This window comes from Schistocerca cancellata, chromosome 9, assembly GCF_023864275.1.
Source record: "Schistocerca cancellata isolate TAMUIC-IGC-003103 chromosome 9, iqSchCanc2.1, whole genome shotgun sequence".
NCBI classification, from domain to species: Eukaryota; Metazoa; Arthropoda; class Insecta; order Orthoptera; family Acrididae; genus Schistocerca; species Schistocerca cancellata.
In genome coordinates, this window is record NC_064634.1 from 179,107,649 (window position 1) to 179,124,623 (window position 16,975).

At 39.8% G+C, this 16,975-nt stretch overlaps 1 protein-coding gene across 1 annotated transcript in view; it reads left to right on the top strand.

The window, feature by feature from the left end:
* The window catches only part of LOC126100451 (cubilin), a 771,806-nt gene that overhangs the window by 160,222 nt on the left and 594,609 nt on the right, over positions 1-16,975 (top strand). Inside the window, exon 19 of the mRNA XM_049911056.1 lies at positions 11,770-11,998. Coding sequence (XP_049767013.1) covers positions 11,770-11,998 — 229 coding nt within the window. The remainder of the gene's footprint in view (positions 1-11,769; positions 11,999-16,975) is intronic.

Below are 16,975 nucleotides of genomic sequence, written 5' to 3' on the forward strand. Positions count from 1 at the left end.
GCTGCTGCATCTGTATAGAAAATCAGGGGTTGTTGAACTATATTGATAGCCTTACCAGAGCATACACTGACAGGTAATGTCCTATGTAGCTCATTTAGAAACATATTTCCCATGCCAACTGTTCCTTTGACATCAGTTAACTTGTTGACCAGCCACTGACCAGCACTTCTCTATCACCCATTATCACCTTGGCCTCAAAAAGCTCAACCATATCCTCCACCAGGCCTTCGACTACCTCTCATCATGCCCTTAGATGAGAGAAATCATACCCACATCTCTTAAAGTAGTGCTCTGCCACCCATTCAACTTACAGAATATGGTTGTTTTTCCCTATTCTAATAATACTTCCAATCTTGCACCCCACGAGTTATTCCCTTAGGATTCACACAGGTAAAAGACCTGTCCCATACACCCAATCACCACTTCCTACAGCAGTCCAGCGACAGGCATTTCCTACTCAATAAAAGACCAAGCCATGTGTAAAAGCACCCATGTTATATATCAGCTATTCTACAATTACTGAACAGCATTCTATGTTGGCATGAAATGTAATCAATTTTCTGTTTGCATGAATGGTCACCAACAAACTGTACCAAATGGCAGACTTGACCGTACAGTTGCCGAATATGCTGCACACCACAACACAAATGACTTCAACAGTGGCTGCACTATTCGGGTCACTTGCATACTAACTTCCAGCACAATCTATCTGAACTACACAGATGGAAATTATCTCTCGAACATACCCTGCACTCTTGCAATCCCCCTGACCTAAGCCTCTGCTAACCTGTTATCACTGCCTCACCTCACCTTTTCCCTTCTCCCTTCAGTACTCCTTCTTTGTCCAGATCATGCACAGCCTTCTAACTCCATTCTCCACTCCCTCTCCATGCGGGCATTGTCTCTCTCTCTCTCTCTCTCTCTCTCTCTCTCTCTCTCTCCCCCTCCCTCTCCCTCTCCCTCTTCCTCTTCCCCTTCCTCTCCCTCTCCCTGTCCCTTTGCATCACTCCTCCTCTCCCCCCTTCCCAATCCCTCTTCTCTCTCACTTCTGTCTCTTTCTCCCTCTTCATCTTATGTTCACCTTTCTCTTCTCTTTCCTCTCTGTCTATTACCCCTCGAGTCCACCCTCCCTCTTCGTACATCTCTTTTTTGCTATAACCTCTGTATTGATTTTGTCTTTTTGTGCTGTTGCAGAATCATCTGTCCAAAGACTTGCCTCTTTCTCGGTACCCCCTGCTTGTGCCCTTCCCTAACCCTCCCCACCTCTATACGTTCATTCAACTGCTTTCAATAATTGAGTATCAATAATTAGTCTTGTCATGACCATAGGAATGTGAATTTGGTTTGTGAATGTGTGTACTCTTGCTAGAAAAGGGGCTAGTTCCTGAAAGTGTGAATGTTGTTTTCTGTTATCTGTTTATGTTATCCATTCATTGCTCCACTATAAGTGAGTGGTTACCTTTCTCTTTCTTTATGTACTGCTCTATTGACATTGTTAGCTGCAACAGGCAGAAAACATACTTTATTGGTGCTGCCTATTTTAGCTGTTTTGACTGAGATAAACTCACGCTGCAGTGTTCTCCTTCAGAATGCCAGTGTTAAAGTGTGCACAGAAGCAGGTAAGTGAAAAATCTGTGTAGTACACATGTTTATTTATATATGAAAGTTGACTTCAGACTTTTTCTTTATGTGAGACCGCATATACAAGCACCATGTGCCAATTCGAAGTTCTAGACTTGTTTATTTTACTGTTCACATCGCTTCTGCACCATCTTTCATTGATTTTATCAATACCCTTTTGTATTGTGGTATATTGTTAAATTTCAAACATTCACAAGTGCCGCTATGAACTCGCACTGTTAATATCGATTCTAGGCTTAAACTTAAATATGCTCTTTTAAAATTTTTGGGAACCATAGGGCTATCATCATTCAAAACAATCGGTCTCTAATTTCATTGTATAATTACATAAGAAATATTTTATTTTTGAGAATTTTCAGACACTGACAAAACTATATTTTCGTACTTTACCAGTACAAGGGTTTTGGATACATAATTTATTTTGTAGCAAATCAACATTTGTGGTTCACAGTTCTGCCAAAGAATGCATCAGCCCTGAATTTCATTGTATATCAGTGCAAATAAACGTCTGTTTTTTAGAATTTTCAGAAGCTACCATTGTCGTTTGCATGATCTGCAAGCAGTTTGTAGTAAATCAGTGATTGTGATTTAGTTACTGTAGCAGATATTCTGACTAACACATTGCGTAACATGAAGATTTTCCTTAAATATGAGTAGCCCTTATATTGTCTGTATTTATCATAAATTAACTCTGTATTTGAGTTTGCAAACAACTGTAATTAACTTCAAATAATATTAGGAGACTAGTAATTTTTACCACAGGATTTTGTGTTGTCTTAATAAAGATATTTCTTTGTGTAGTTGCTTCAATTCTTATAGGGAATTAGCAACTTTTTAGCTCAACAGATTTAAAGACAGTCAGTGGGCTTAATTTAAAGTTATTTTTCACTGCCTTGTAATATGTTGCACCATCCAAAATGCAGCCTGACTGTAAATGCGGTTCTCAGACATGGGATGAATTGGTCGACGTTCATAAGCAGCTGGAAGTCGCCCTACTGTCGCAGCTGCTGCAAATCGGTGTGTTGGTGGTACCTTAAGTTCTGTTATCTCCTGTGGATCCTATCTCATCTGCAGAAAGACCTGTCATCACTCATCTACTTGACTGCAAGTGGCATGTCAGTGGTAGATCTAGGCGTCCTGTACAGAGTGGATGGGGTGCAGGGAGGATCAGGGTTATGTACTAATCCTACTAACCAACAAGTGTGAGGTCCTGTCTCTCATTGAAACTGAACAAGTGGGATGCACTTCACCTGTTTTGGGGAAACCTGTTTAGTTTGATGTCAAAAGGAGGCAAATTGAGATGATTAATGGTCTATTCATCATTGGCAGTTCAAACATACGGCAAATGATGGTATCCCTTCAGGAAATCGCTGCAGGAGATAGGAAAAGGCTCCAAGTACACTTTGTGTGTATGCCTAGGGTCCTCATTCAACATGTTGAAGAGGCTATTCAAGCAGCCATTAAGGGAACAGGGTGCAACTAACTACAGAGTGTGGCTCACGTTGGAACCAATGGTGCCTGTTGTCAGGGCTTTGAGGTCATACTTGGATCATTCCAGCGACTGGCAGAGAAGGCTGAGAAGACCAGCGTTGTGCATGAAATTTCAACAAAGCTTACAATTTGCAGCATTGACCCAAGAACTGATCATAGTCCTGAGACTGAAGGCTCTGTGACAAACTAGACTACAACTTCCTGGATTTGTGCCATAGGGTTGAGAACTGTAGGGTCCCCCAAATGGGTCAGGAGTATGCTACACATCAGAGGCTGCTACGTAGGTAGCTGTCTGTGTGTGGGGTGCACACAAGGTTTTTTTTTTTTTCAGATTAGGTGACTCTCTATCCAATCCAGATAACGATAGCTGTAGGAAATCCAGAAGTATCAGTGTAAGATTGAAAGAAATGCCTCCTGCAGGTGAGAGTATTAATATCCTAATGGTAAACTGCCAAAGCATTCACAACAAAGTTATAGAGTTTGTTAGCGCTCATGAAAAACAGTGAAGCTCATGTAATACTAGGTACAGGAAGCTGGCTGAAACCTGAAATTTATACTAATGAAATTTTTGGGGAACATTTAAATGTATATCGAAAAGATAGGGAAATTGGGGTTATTTGTGGTATTTGTCAAAGTAGGCAAGAAACTCAAATACACTGAGATACAAATTGAAGCTGCATATGAGATTGTTTGGGAAGGACTCAGTATCTGGGGTGGGCATAAAATGGTAATTAGATCCTTCTATTGCCCATCAGACTCGTCTCCTGATGTAACCAAAAACTTTAGAAAAACCTCAGTTCACTTGTATGTACGTTCCCCAATCATACTATAATCTTTGGTGGAGACTTTAATCGCCCAGCAATTAATTACTGTTTTGTTAGTGGTGAGCATGATATCACTTCATGTGAAACATTACTAAGCACCTTCCCTGAAAACTACTTGTAATAGATTGTTAGGAACACCACTTATGATGGAACTATATTGGATTGAATAGCAACAAATAGACCTGACCTCTCTGAGGATGTCCACATCAAAATTTATATCAGTGACTGCAACACGGTTGTGGCAGCAATGATTACCAAAGTGCAAAGTACAACTAAAATAAGCAGAAATATATACAGGTTCAATAAACTAGATAAAACAGCAGTAGTGTCATATCTCAATGAGGAACTTGAAACTTTCAACACAGGCAGGAGCGTGTAGAGGAATTATGATTCAAGTTGAAAAGAATAGTTGACTATGCATTGGAGAGATACGTATCCAGTAGAACACTTCATAATGGGAGGGAATCTCCATGTTATATAGTCACTGTAAAGAAACTTCTAAAGAAACAGAGAGTACTGCATAATAGGTGTAAAACAAAGTGTAGAACTGTAAATAGAGAGATGCCAAATAAAATGTGTTTGGTTGTCAAGAGAGCAACATGTGATGTCTTCAGTGACTACAGTAACAGAATGTTGTTGAATGATCTTTCACTGAACCCAAAGAAATTCTGGTCATACATAAAGGCTGTTAGTGGCACTAAAGTTAGTATCCAGTCCTTAGCGAATGAGGCAGGAACTGAAATTGAGGGCAGTAAAGCAAAAGCTGAAATGCTTAACTCCAGTTTCAAATGCTCCTTTATAAAGGAAAACCCAGGAGAACTGCTCCTGTTTAATCCTCATATGACTGAAAAGATGAACAAAATAAGTGTTAGTGTTAGTGGTGTTGGGAAACAGCTGAAATAATTAAAACTGCACAAAGTTCCAGGGCCTGATGGAATTCCCATCAGATTCTGTACTGAATTTGTGGCTGAGTTATCCACTTTTCCAGCTATAATCTGTCGTAGATCCCTTGAACAAAAAACCAAGCCCAGTAGCTAGAAGAAGGACTGGGTAACCCCTGTTTACAAGAAGAGTAATAGAAGTGATCTACAAAATTACCATCCAGTATCCTTGACATCAGTTTATTGTAGCATCTTAGAACATATTCTGAGCTCTAGCATATTGAGGTATCTTGAACAGAATGACCTCCTCCTTGCCAACCAGCATGGATTCCGAAAACATCGATTATGTGAAACTCAACTTTTACTGACATACTGAAAACTTTGGGTCAAAGTAGTCAGGTGGATGCAGTATTTCTTGCTTTCCAAAAAGCATTTGACTCAGTACAACATGTATGCTTATTGTCAAAAGTATGACAATATGGGGTATCAAGTGAAATTTGTGACTGGATTCAAGACTTTTTGGTAGGGAGGACACAGCGTATTGTCATGGATGGAGAATCATCCTCAGATATAGAAGTAACTTTGAGTGTGCTCCAGGGAAGGGTTTTGGGACCATTGTTGTCCATGTTGTATGTTAATGACCTTTCAGACAATATTAGTAGTAACCTTAGACATTTTACAGATGATGCATTTATATATAAAGAAGTACTGTCTGAAAGAAGCTGCATAAATATTCAGTCAGATCTTGAAAAGATTTCAGAACATAGTATCCTATGACTATGATATCAATGAGTCACTGTTGGAATTGGCCGTCTCATACAAATCCCCACATGTAACCCTCTGTAGGGACATAGAATGGAAAGATCACATATGATCAGTCGTGTGTACAGCAGGTGGTAGACTTAAGTTTATTGGTAGAATACTGGAAAGTGCAATCGTCTGCAAAGGAGATCAGTCATGTGACCCATCTTAGAATATTGTTCAAGTGTGTGGGACACATGCCAAACAGGACTAACAGAGGATATTGAATATATACAGAGAAGGGCAGCACAAATGGTCATAGGTTTGTTTAATCCATGGGAGAGTGTCACAGAGATACTGAAGGAACTGAACTGGAAGACTCTTGATGATAGACATAAACCGTCTCAACAAAGTCTCTTAGCAAAGTTTCAAGAACCAGCTATAAATGATGGTTCTAGGAATTTACTTCAATCCCCTATGTATCACCACTTAAGAATCATGCTGATAAGATTAGAATAATTACTGCACACATAGTGACATTTGAACAATCGTTCTTGCCATGCTCCATACGTGAATGGAATGGGAGGAAATCCTAATAATTGGGACTGTGGGACATACTCTGAAACTGAATCCTTTGCTCTCCAGCACCTGGAGAAGCATTCCAGACACCACACCCTTAAATTATGCAATCTCCTGACATTCTACTGCCACCTTGGGGCACCACTATCCAACCCATATTGTACCCAAAGTGTTGCTTCTCGTCTACCCCTCATAGCAGCTAAACCGTGCCTAGCTAACCTTTTCAGCTTGCCAAATCCCACAAAACTCACTACCAACCCTCCACCAAATCCAGAGCCAAAACATTCCTGTAACACTGTAGTTAACCTTTCCACCAAAACCCTCAGCTCCACGGAAGTTTCAGTCCTCTACAAAGGCCTCACCTTATAGCCGTACACCCAAATGTAACCATGCTGGACTTGTTAAAGAACTACTCTCCTCCCAATCCCTGTAATGGAAGCACTTCTTTGCCACCGATCCCTCCAGCCAAAACCACCCTAATTTCAACCCCCCCCCCCCCCCCCCCCCCCCCCCCCCCCCCCCCCCCCCCCCCCGCATAACCAACTGCAGGTATTCCTTACCTCTAACTTAGCCACACCATCCTTTCCCACGCCTCTTCCTCAGAACACCAACCTTTCAATACAAGAAAAAACAGCCATACACAACATCAACACAAATCCTGACCTAATAATCCTGCCTGCATACTAAGGTTCCACCACTGTTGTGATGAATCACAGTGACTACCTGGAAGAAGGCCTCCACCAGTTGTCTGACTCCTCGACCTATAAACTTTGCCAGAGTGATCCTATCCCAGAAGTCCAACAAAAACTCCAATCACTGCTTAAGGCCCTAGGCCCTTCCCAGAACATTTCCCCTGACGCCTGTGACTCCCTGCACACCCACATTCTACATGCTCCCCAAAATCCACAAACCCAACAATCCTAGATGCCCCATTGTAGCTGGTTATTGTGCCCCTGCAGAAAGAATTTCAGCACTATTGACCAACACCTCCAACCAATTGCCCATAATTTAGCCTCCCACATCAAAGACACCAACCACTTCCTTCACCAACTCTCCACTGTCCCCACTCCTTTACTTCCTGGATCTTATCCCAACGTCCTTCAGATCTCTTTTGAAGGGCAGGTATATAAACTAATCTGCAGCACAGCCATGGACATCTGCATGACACCCTCCTATGCCAACCTTCTTATGGAGCATCTAGAGGAGACCTTCCCAGGCTCCCAAAACACCAAACCCCTAGTCTGATTCAGGTTGATTGATTATATCTCCATGATTGGGACTCAGGGCCAAGACACCCTATCTTTGTTCCTTCACAACCCCACCACCTTCTCTCTCATCCTCTTCACATGGCTCTCCTCAGCCCAGCGTGCCACCTTCCTAGATGTTGACATCCACCAGCAGTTCCTGCATTTTGACAGCTGTCATTCTTTTCACATCAAACAATCTCTCCCCTATAGATTGGCTACCCGGGGCGATGTATCTGCAGTGTCAAAACCTCCCTTGCTCAGTATGCTGAGGGTCTCATCAAGGCCTTCACACACAGGCACTATCCCCCAGACCTAGTCCGCAGACAGATCTCCTGTGCCATTTACCATCACAACCCCAACCCTCCCACCCCAAACCTCCCCTACCCTCAAAAAAAAAAAAAAAAAAAAAAAAAAAAAAAAAAAAAAAAAAAAAAAAAAAAAAAACCACAGCCACAAATTAATGACCCCTTTGAGATCCAGTTCCACCCCAGACTGGAACAGCTGAACCACATCCTTCACCAGGGCTTTGATTGCCTATCATCATGCCCTAAAATGAGGGACATCCTACCCTACTTCCCACACTCCTAAAGTGGCGTCTGTCACCCACCCAACCTCCACAGCATCCTATGCCACCCCAATCCCAACCCTCCAGCCACAAGGACCATATCTCTGTGGAAGACTCAGGTTCAAAACCTACCCAGTACACCCAACTAGCACTTCCTATACCAGTCTTGTCACAGGTTTATCCCACCCCATCAGGGGGCGGCCACCTGTGAAAGCAGCCACGTCATTTACCAACTCTGCAGCACTCATTGCACAGCTTTTTATATTGGTATGACTACTAACTAGCTGTCCACCAGAATGAACGGGCACTGCGAATCTGTAGCCAAGAGCAAAGTAGACCACCTTGTGGCACAACATGCCGCTGAACATAACTCACTGGATTCCAATGGCTACTTCACTAACCAAGCAATTTGGATCCTTCCTTCCACCACCAACTTTTATGAACTGTACAGATGGGACATATCCTAACAAGACATTCTCCATTCCGATGATTACCTTGATTCAACCTACAGCAACGTATTGTCCCCATATGCTCCACCCAACAGTTTCTACCACCTATGTCCTACCATCTCCCACCGTATTTATTTGCAGCCCCCTACCAACACACTCATCTGTCTTTTCCCACTCCTCTCATATTTTGTTCCTTTTTTCTCCACTCCCCTGCCCCACAACCTACTGACACTATAACTGTTGGAGTCGCTGCATACCTGTACACTGTACACTATTATCCCTTCCCCTTCCCTTTCCCCTTCCCATTCCCCACTTCCTCTAGACTGCTGCTTGCATCCTACATGAAGTTGCATTCCGGCCCAAGATGCTGGAGTTGGAAGTCATGTGTACATGAGGTGTGCTTGCTTTTGTGTGTGTGTGTGTGTGTGTGTGTGTGTGTGTGTGTGTGTGCGCACGCGCGGCGTGAATGTGGTGAGTACGTCACTCTTTATTGATGAAGGCTGTGGCCAAAAGCTACAAGTGAATGTCTTTTAATCATGCCAAACTGCAACTTGACATGTCTTCTTCATGTTAAATAGCAATCTGTCTCTTCCTATGTATATATACTCCTTTAACCACAGAGAGAGGAGGGATCCATAGTACTTTACTGGACCACAAACTCTCTTCACCAGTTGATTTGATGTTATAGCGGGGCACTGGATTGTAGTTGGAGAGATGCCATGTTTAAATACTGGCAAAGGTATTTTGAAGAGGATATGCCATTGTTTCTCTAAATTACTTTATGTCAGTGTTACAACTGCATTACCAGTGTGAGCATTATAGCGAACAGACGTATGTCTGCTGTGGTGCAGTGTCAGTGCATAGTAACATGTCAGTTACAATGAATTGTGAGTACATTTAACAGTAATATTTACTACAGGCAAGTAATAGGTACTATAGACTCTACCTTCTCTCATTGAAGTCCAACTCTGTCCTGTTATTTTGGACAATCTCAGTGATGTAGCCAGAAACGTCTTATTGACGTAGCAATTTGCCAGGCTAGTCTCCAGTTAAATGTGTGTGAGGTACAGTCACTCAGTAACTGTCTCACTTCATACTTCATCAGACATTGTTGGGTTCACTCTAGAAATATTAACAACACCCAGACAGATAATGGTCCACTCTCACACATCCAACAAAGATGAGTGATCCAGGAATCCAATTGAATTTATAGTGTTTGTGTGTGTTCTTTAAATGTTTATCGTATATGTTAAAATGATATCCATTGTAACTACCTTTATAGTGTTTAGTAGGAATTACCAGCCATGAAATTAAAAGGGAATATGTGTATTTGATGATGTTTTCTGTTTCGAAGTGGATTTGGGTATGAGTCAGTGATTTGAACATTACAGTTGTAGATATTTTTACATGGTTGTGGTTTTGCATCAGCTCACCAAATTTATACAGGAGAGGATTTACTGAAATTGATATTTTTGTTGATTGTCAGTACTATGAAGATCCATTTTCCTCCAGAAAATAGTAGTATAAGAGTCTAACTTTACTTTCCAATATAGTGTCCTAGAATAGTGTTATTATTTCAATAGTCTTTGTGCTTGTGTAGTTTGAAACTAGTGGATACCTCTACATCTTACATGGAGACAGGAGACTCAGTGTTTAGATGTTCTGCCAATAGACACTTGATATATTATGTGTATGTTACAATCAGCACTCATCATCATAACTAATGATGAAATATCTTTGCCCTTATTGTCCCATACATGAAATTGTAAACAAACATCTGCTTTTGTTCTCCTGAGGACTGTTACTTTTACAACAAAGATAATAACTAAGAAAGTGAAAATTACAAGAGAGTGACACATAGTAAAATAGACCAGGTACAGCAATAATCACGTGAAAAAAAAATTTGAAATAATTGTGGATAGTGATGCTCGCTTCCAATATAGTGTCTCGTTACACGTAGCTGAAACACAATAATTTCTTCAGAAATTCAATTCTAAACATTTCAGCATCTGTCCTACAGTTCTGACATAAGTTTTACCTCAGCTAAAAATTGCAATAAACAGTTCACATTCATGACTTTATGAATAGTCATGTGTGATTATTAGCAGTTTTAGAAGAACCTTTTCAAAGAGCCGTCATTTTAAACTGTCGGTAAGGGTCTTGTAGAATGTCCTAGTGCAGACAATATGAAGGATAGTTCTGACAATATTATGAAACTCACCGTATAGTGGAAATGTTGAGTTGCAGAGAGGTGCAACAAAAAGACTGCTAAACAAGTAAGCTTTTCCAGAATGAGATTTTCACTCTGCAGCGGAGTGTGCGCTGATATGAAACTTCCTGGCAGATTAAAACTGTGTGCCCGACCGAGACTCGAACTCGGGACCTTTGCCTTTCGCGGGCAAGTGCTCTACCAACTGAGCTACCGAAGCACGACTCACACCCGGTCTCACAGCTTTACTTCTGCCAGTACCTCGTCTCCTACCTTCCAAACTTTACAGAAGCTCTCCTGCGAAACTTGCAGAACTAGCACTCCTGAAAGAAAGGATATTGCGGAGACATGGCTTAGCAACAGCCTGGGGGATGTTTCCAGAATGAGATTTTCACTCTGCAGCGGAGTGTGCGCTGATATGAAACTTCCTGGCAGATTAAAACTGTGTGCCCGACCGAGACTCGAACTCGGGACCTTTGCCTTTCGCGGGCAAGTGCTCTACCAACTGAGCTACCGAAGCACGACTCACGCCCGGTACTCACAGCTTTACTTCTGCCAGTACCTCGTCTCCTACCTAGTTTGGAAGGTCATCTTTAATTTCTGTCCAGCAATTTTTAAACTGTGTGAACCATTCATAATGTCAACTATGGCATAGGCCCTCATCATTGCAGACTTCTTGCATCATTTGTTGTGTCTCTGCAAAGGTTTTCCTGAGTTTTATGCAAAATTTAATGCAGAAATGTTGCTCCTCTAACTCTGCCATCTTGAAATTCGCAAACTGGTGGGGCACAGCGTACTACTCAATACAGCACTGAACAATAACTAACAGACACACAACAATGAAACTTCTAGCAGCTACACATTAAACACAAGCATGTGCAAGGATACCAATCGCATTTTGCTCAAACACACCATTGGAGCCAAATTACAAATATCCTGGAATTTTTTGAGCAGGCCTCATACTAGTACTGCATCAAATATATGCCATTGCAGTTCAGAAACTTGTAATAACTTACTTGTATCTCTGTGATTTATATGTAGCATATATTTTAATAATATTTTAGGCTTTCTTCATTATATTGCATTTTTTACTAAAGTACAAAATTCTTCCTGGTATATGTATTATGACATTAATTTTGCAGGATGTGGTGGCATCCTGAAAGGATCCAATGGAACATTTGAATCTCCACGATATCCAAATTCTTATTCACCTGGACAAACCTGCCGATGGATTCTTGCAGCACCGCCAGGGAAATCTATCCAACTTACATGGGATTCGTTTGCATTGGAAGAAGGATTTGATGAGGACTGTGACTTTGATTATATTGAAGTATATGATAATTCCTCATTTGGTGCCTCAAATATGGGCAGGTAAAGAGCAGGATTTTCATTTGGTTCATTACATATATTTACACTGTAAATTGTTGTACTTGACAGCAATTTGTGTAGATGCAGAGAGAAAAGTAAATTCTGGCAACAGTCCTTGGGGAATCGTACAATTATGAAACATTCTTCATTACATATGACCGCCAATGAAGCAAGTTTAAGAGGTTTAAACAATCAGTCTGAAAATTATGCTTAATAATTCACAGAACATGGCCTGCAAGTGTTGGCAAATAAGAACAAGATATTTTGCTATTGTGCACTTCTGTGTCTGGTCAGCAATGTATAGAGGTAGAAATAGATGTAAACTCAGAATGGGGAATGTGAAATTGGGAGCCTCTTGTAGCTCCACTCCTGTTCCTAATCTACATGATGATCCAGTGAGTTAATACGACTCTTCCAAAAAGTATATTTAATAGTAATAACTATATAACCATACTTGTAAATTACTAGTTTCATCATTTTGAGGGGGGGGGGGGGGCGGTTGCTGCAGCTAGATAAGAGAACTGTATACTGAATTAATGCATAACCAATCCACTTGATAAAATTAAATTGAAGTAATTTGTAGTTTATCTGAAAACTGTTCTATGGGAAACACTTATTACTTAATTAACACAAGATACAGGGCAAATTGTTACTGAACAGTCCTACAAACGATTCCATTCATTTGCGTATTTTGATCTGCAAATCCCGTTTTAAAAGAGAATCTTCAGGGATTCGTATTGAGTGAAATTAAGCACTAATGGCAGAAACAGCCACCACAGGCAACTTCTGTAAAGTAAAATAACAACCAGTTTTGATTAGTGACAGTATTAATAATGGTAATTACTCCTAGATAACTTTATGTTTGTTTGTTTGTTTGTGTTCAAAAACATTAGATACTTTGAAAAAAGCTGCTGCTCCTTGTCTTGCTCTTAACCTGCCACTGTTTCAATTAATACTTAAAATGAAGCATTTGCTTACTTTAGACAGAACACCGTCATCTAGACAGCTAGACACCAACAAGAAAACAAAGTCTTACAGTTCAGAATTGATGTCATGAATTTGAGACTATGCCACAAGTGATAACTTACTTTCTGATGAAATCATACTAACTCTGCTTCAGTAAATGATAAATACTAGACACTAAATTTACCTATGGTGCTCCGTGTTATATAAATAAATTTACTGAGAATTGTATTTTTTATTGTTAATGCAAATTCAGGTTTTTCTATCAGTTATGTTCTATCATACATAAAATTGTGAATGTCACAGCACTGAAGTTTTGTATGCACCGATTTCATTTTATCATCTTTTACATAACATTGTCAAAGTTACCAAAATTATGATATTTACGTCTTGTAAATGGATTTAAAAAAAAAAAAAAAGCAAAAAAAGAATCTACTCACCAAGCAGTAGCAGTAGCACACACACGAAAAGGTTTAACTTCTACAAGCTTTCAGAATGGCTCCTTCTTCTGGCAGAAAAGTTGAAGGGAAAGGAAGAAGTGTGAAGAAAAAGGACTGGAGAGATTTAGTTCTCACAAAAGATGACAATATAGGCATGTCAGCTCCCTTAACACATACATACATAAGTTCTCCTTCCTAACAAAGCGCTTGCTGTAAGTGCATAGTCCCATTATTGTCACTCAGTATCTGTCCTGTGTTTAGCTTGCGAAGCATACATGCACAGTTCACTGTCCGCTATCTCTCCAGCTTGGTTTCACGTGTTTAATACAAAGTCAGTATCATGCATCCACATCGTCCTCACTGCACAAATTCGTGAAGCTCATGTTCAGCAGCATGATTCTTTGTGAAATCTTGGATGCGCTGACAACTCATTTCCATATTAGCGGCCTGAGGAAAGTAATTCACATTGTCACTCACACTTATTCAGTAGGGATACCAACTGTGCATCAGCCGACATGGTAAGTTTCTTGCTGCATCTACGACATTGCTGAGCACAAAAAATTCATATTTTTATGAAGAATTGTCATAGTTTTTAGTTCATCATGCCCACACCTACATATCTCACAGGCACACTTAACACTTTGCAGGTAGGTTTCATATGTTTTTGCTCTTTGTTTTTGAACGTCTTTCATACCGTTGCATTACACAAAGTTTTTGTAGTGTCCTTGCCACTTACTATACTATACACATAACAACAAAAAATAAATAAAACTACAAAAATAAACTTATCCTATTTATTTGCTGACATACCAGTATTGTTGCTTATATACATTACAGTCTGATTGTCATTTTGTTTAGTACATTTTGTTAAATTATTATTTTGTTACACTGTTGAGTTCCAATTACATGAGCACACTTTTTGCTCTTATTTGGTTGTACACTCTTTACATAATATCCATACAGTCATAGATTTGCTTTTCCTTTGTGGCATAAATTGACATACACTTCACTTCAATGTACAGTGACTTCTTATCAGAGAATATTTATCAAGTTCAAAGAATTAAAGAAATTTCATGGAAAAACATTTATGTACTCAGTTACTTCTCGTTGCTGGTCTTAACTGTGTTCCCAAGAACAAAATAGTTTGTTGTTTATAAACACTACATAAACCTGAAGATACCGTTCGTATCGATTACTTGTTCAGTGTTTAAAGTGCACCTCAGTATTTACTTGTTATGTTCATCATATAAAGGATAACCATTTCATATGCAGAGGTATACAGAGGTGTATCATCAATACTACATGTCATGTACAATGAGTGTAAAATAGTGTTTATATAAGTAACAAACATCGATGCATCGTTTCCTAGAAGAAAAAAATTAATACTAACTTAAAACTAAATATTCATAGTTAAGTGTACAGTGGCTCGACGGTCACTAACACCTCTTTCATGTATTCAACCATGTGGTCATTTACTTTAGTGTGCAATCGTGCTATCACAAATTCATTCAGTGTCATGTGTGTGTGTGTGTGTGTGTCTACTTACATTATAAACCTGAAAGATAAAGTGTATTGTAGGTATGATGCGATCTCTTATTCAGCTTGTCAACTATAGTGTACTTGCTTGTTTACCTGCAGCAATGGTTTCCTGGCTCCTTCATTATAATTAGTGCATGTACTTTCAATACTTAAATTTGTAAACATATAGATATAATGTATGTAGTAATGTAACTTCAGTAAATTTCGCAGTTTAGGATTTCCCTTCCATATATATAATCCCTTAGCTGCCTGTGTGTGTTGTGTAGATAGTTGTAGTTGTCGTATAGACACCCCATTAATTTTCTATTTTGCAGTTTAGTACTGGCTGTAGCTTGTAGGGTTTGTTCTTGGTGTTCCAACACCTTCAGCTGTCTGTCTGGTGCACACACGTTTGCAGTTTGTTGACTAGCTTTCTCCCCAATGTGCATGTGCTGCGTCGCTCTGTTACTACTAACGTTGCGGTGAGTTGTGTATTGCAGTGCGCGCTACCATGTGTTTCACAAGTTCATTTATTAATTTACAACTGGGCTACACACAAGGTGAAGCATTGTGTTTAAAGTATTGTCGTCTCTAGATACATAAAAGTAAAATTCCTCCTTGTTACATCCGCTTACCTTATCATTTATGCATTTGACATATAAGAAAAAACCTAAACAAAAATTTTCCTTATCAACTAACAACATAGTTTCTGGAATGTGATTTTCTAGCATCCTAAATCTAATTTTGCTATACATATGTACAGCTTAGAGGGTACACACCTCTTCTTAAGTATATAAACATTCTCAAGTCTTTGTGTGGGTAAAGGCCCTTGTCTTTACCTGTGCTCACATGTGCCAATCTGTATGCTCCTGTGTAGGGGATTTTGGGAATTATGTATGGTCCGATGTGTAGTAATTGCCACTAATGGTACAGTTTTCCAATTTTTGTGGATATGGGATGTGTTCTAAGTAACACCTTATGCCCTGTGTTTTGCTTTCTGGCAAACAATACACTTTCTTACCACTTGTAGTACTCTTTGTCTATGGTAGGGGAAATAACAGTATTTAGCTATTTTATCAGTACATGCTGAAGTGCCATAATGGCCCCAAGTATTGTGTGTGTATAAGATAAAATCATGCACATATTCCTCTGGAAAACACAGGTGCCATTTCTCTTGTTCAGGAGGTTTCCTATGGAACAAAACACCTTTGTGAGTAGTGAAAAACTTTTTTTAAATTTTTGATCATCGTTATGTGCACGTTTTGCTCTTACCTTACTCCTGCGTGTGTCTTCCTGCTGTAATTGCTCAATAGGTTTGCACATGTGGGCATAGTATGGTCAGAGTGTTTTGTCCACCATCAACATAGCTCTTATTTCACCTTCCTGCTGTAAAAGATACTTGAATTTCTCTAAGCCTTGTGTTAGTTGAGAAAGAGCATCAGCTATTATGTATACTATCTCAAAATCGAATTCTGAAGATACACACACCACCTTTCTATCCATCGGTGCAGCAATTTGCAAGTTAACAAAAACGATAGGGACCGATGGTCACCGTACACTTTTGTGGGCATACCCCAAAGGAAATATTCAAACTTCTTAAAGGTCCAAGTTACAGCCAAGCACTCTAATTCCGTGACTCAGTATGAATGTTCAGCTTCAGATAAGGTGCGACTGGCAAAGCTAATTCCTTTAGGGATGAGATTTCCTTCTTCTTCTGCCAGTTGAAAAAGGCAAGCACCCAGACAGTGAAAAGACACGTCGGTGCCTAAACAAGAATCATTTTTCATGTCTGATTAAGATAAAATATTAACATTTAATAAGGTTCAAAATCAGTTTGATATTGCTTGTTCCGTACCCAAGGTCTGTTTTACTGGAGAAGATTGAATAAAGCATCACTGTTAATAAGTTGGTTGGGGATGAATTTCCTGAAAAATTACACTAAGCTTAAGTATGCCTTTAACTGTTTCTTGTTTTGCAGAATAAGGCAGTTCCTAATGGCATCAAGTTTTTTAGGATCTGGCAGTATGCCTTCTGAAGAGATTTTGTGTCCTAAACATTT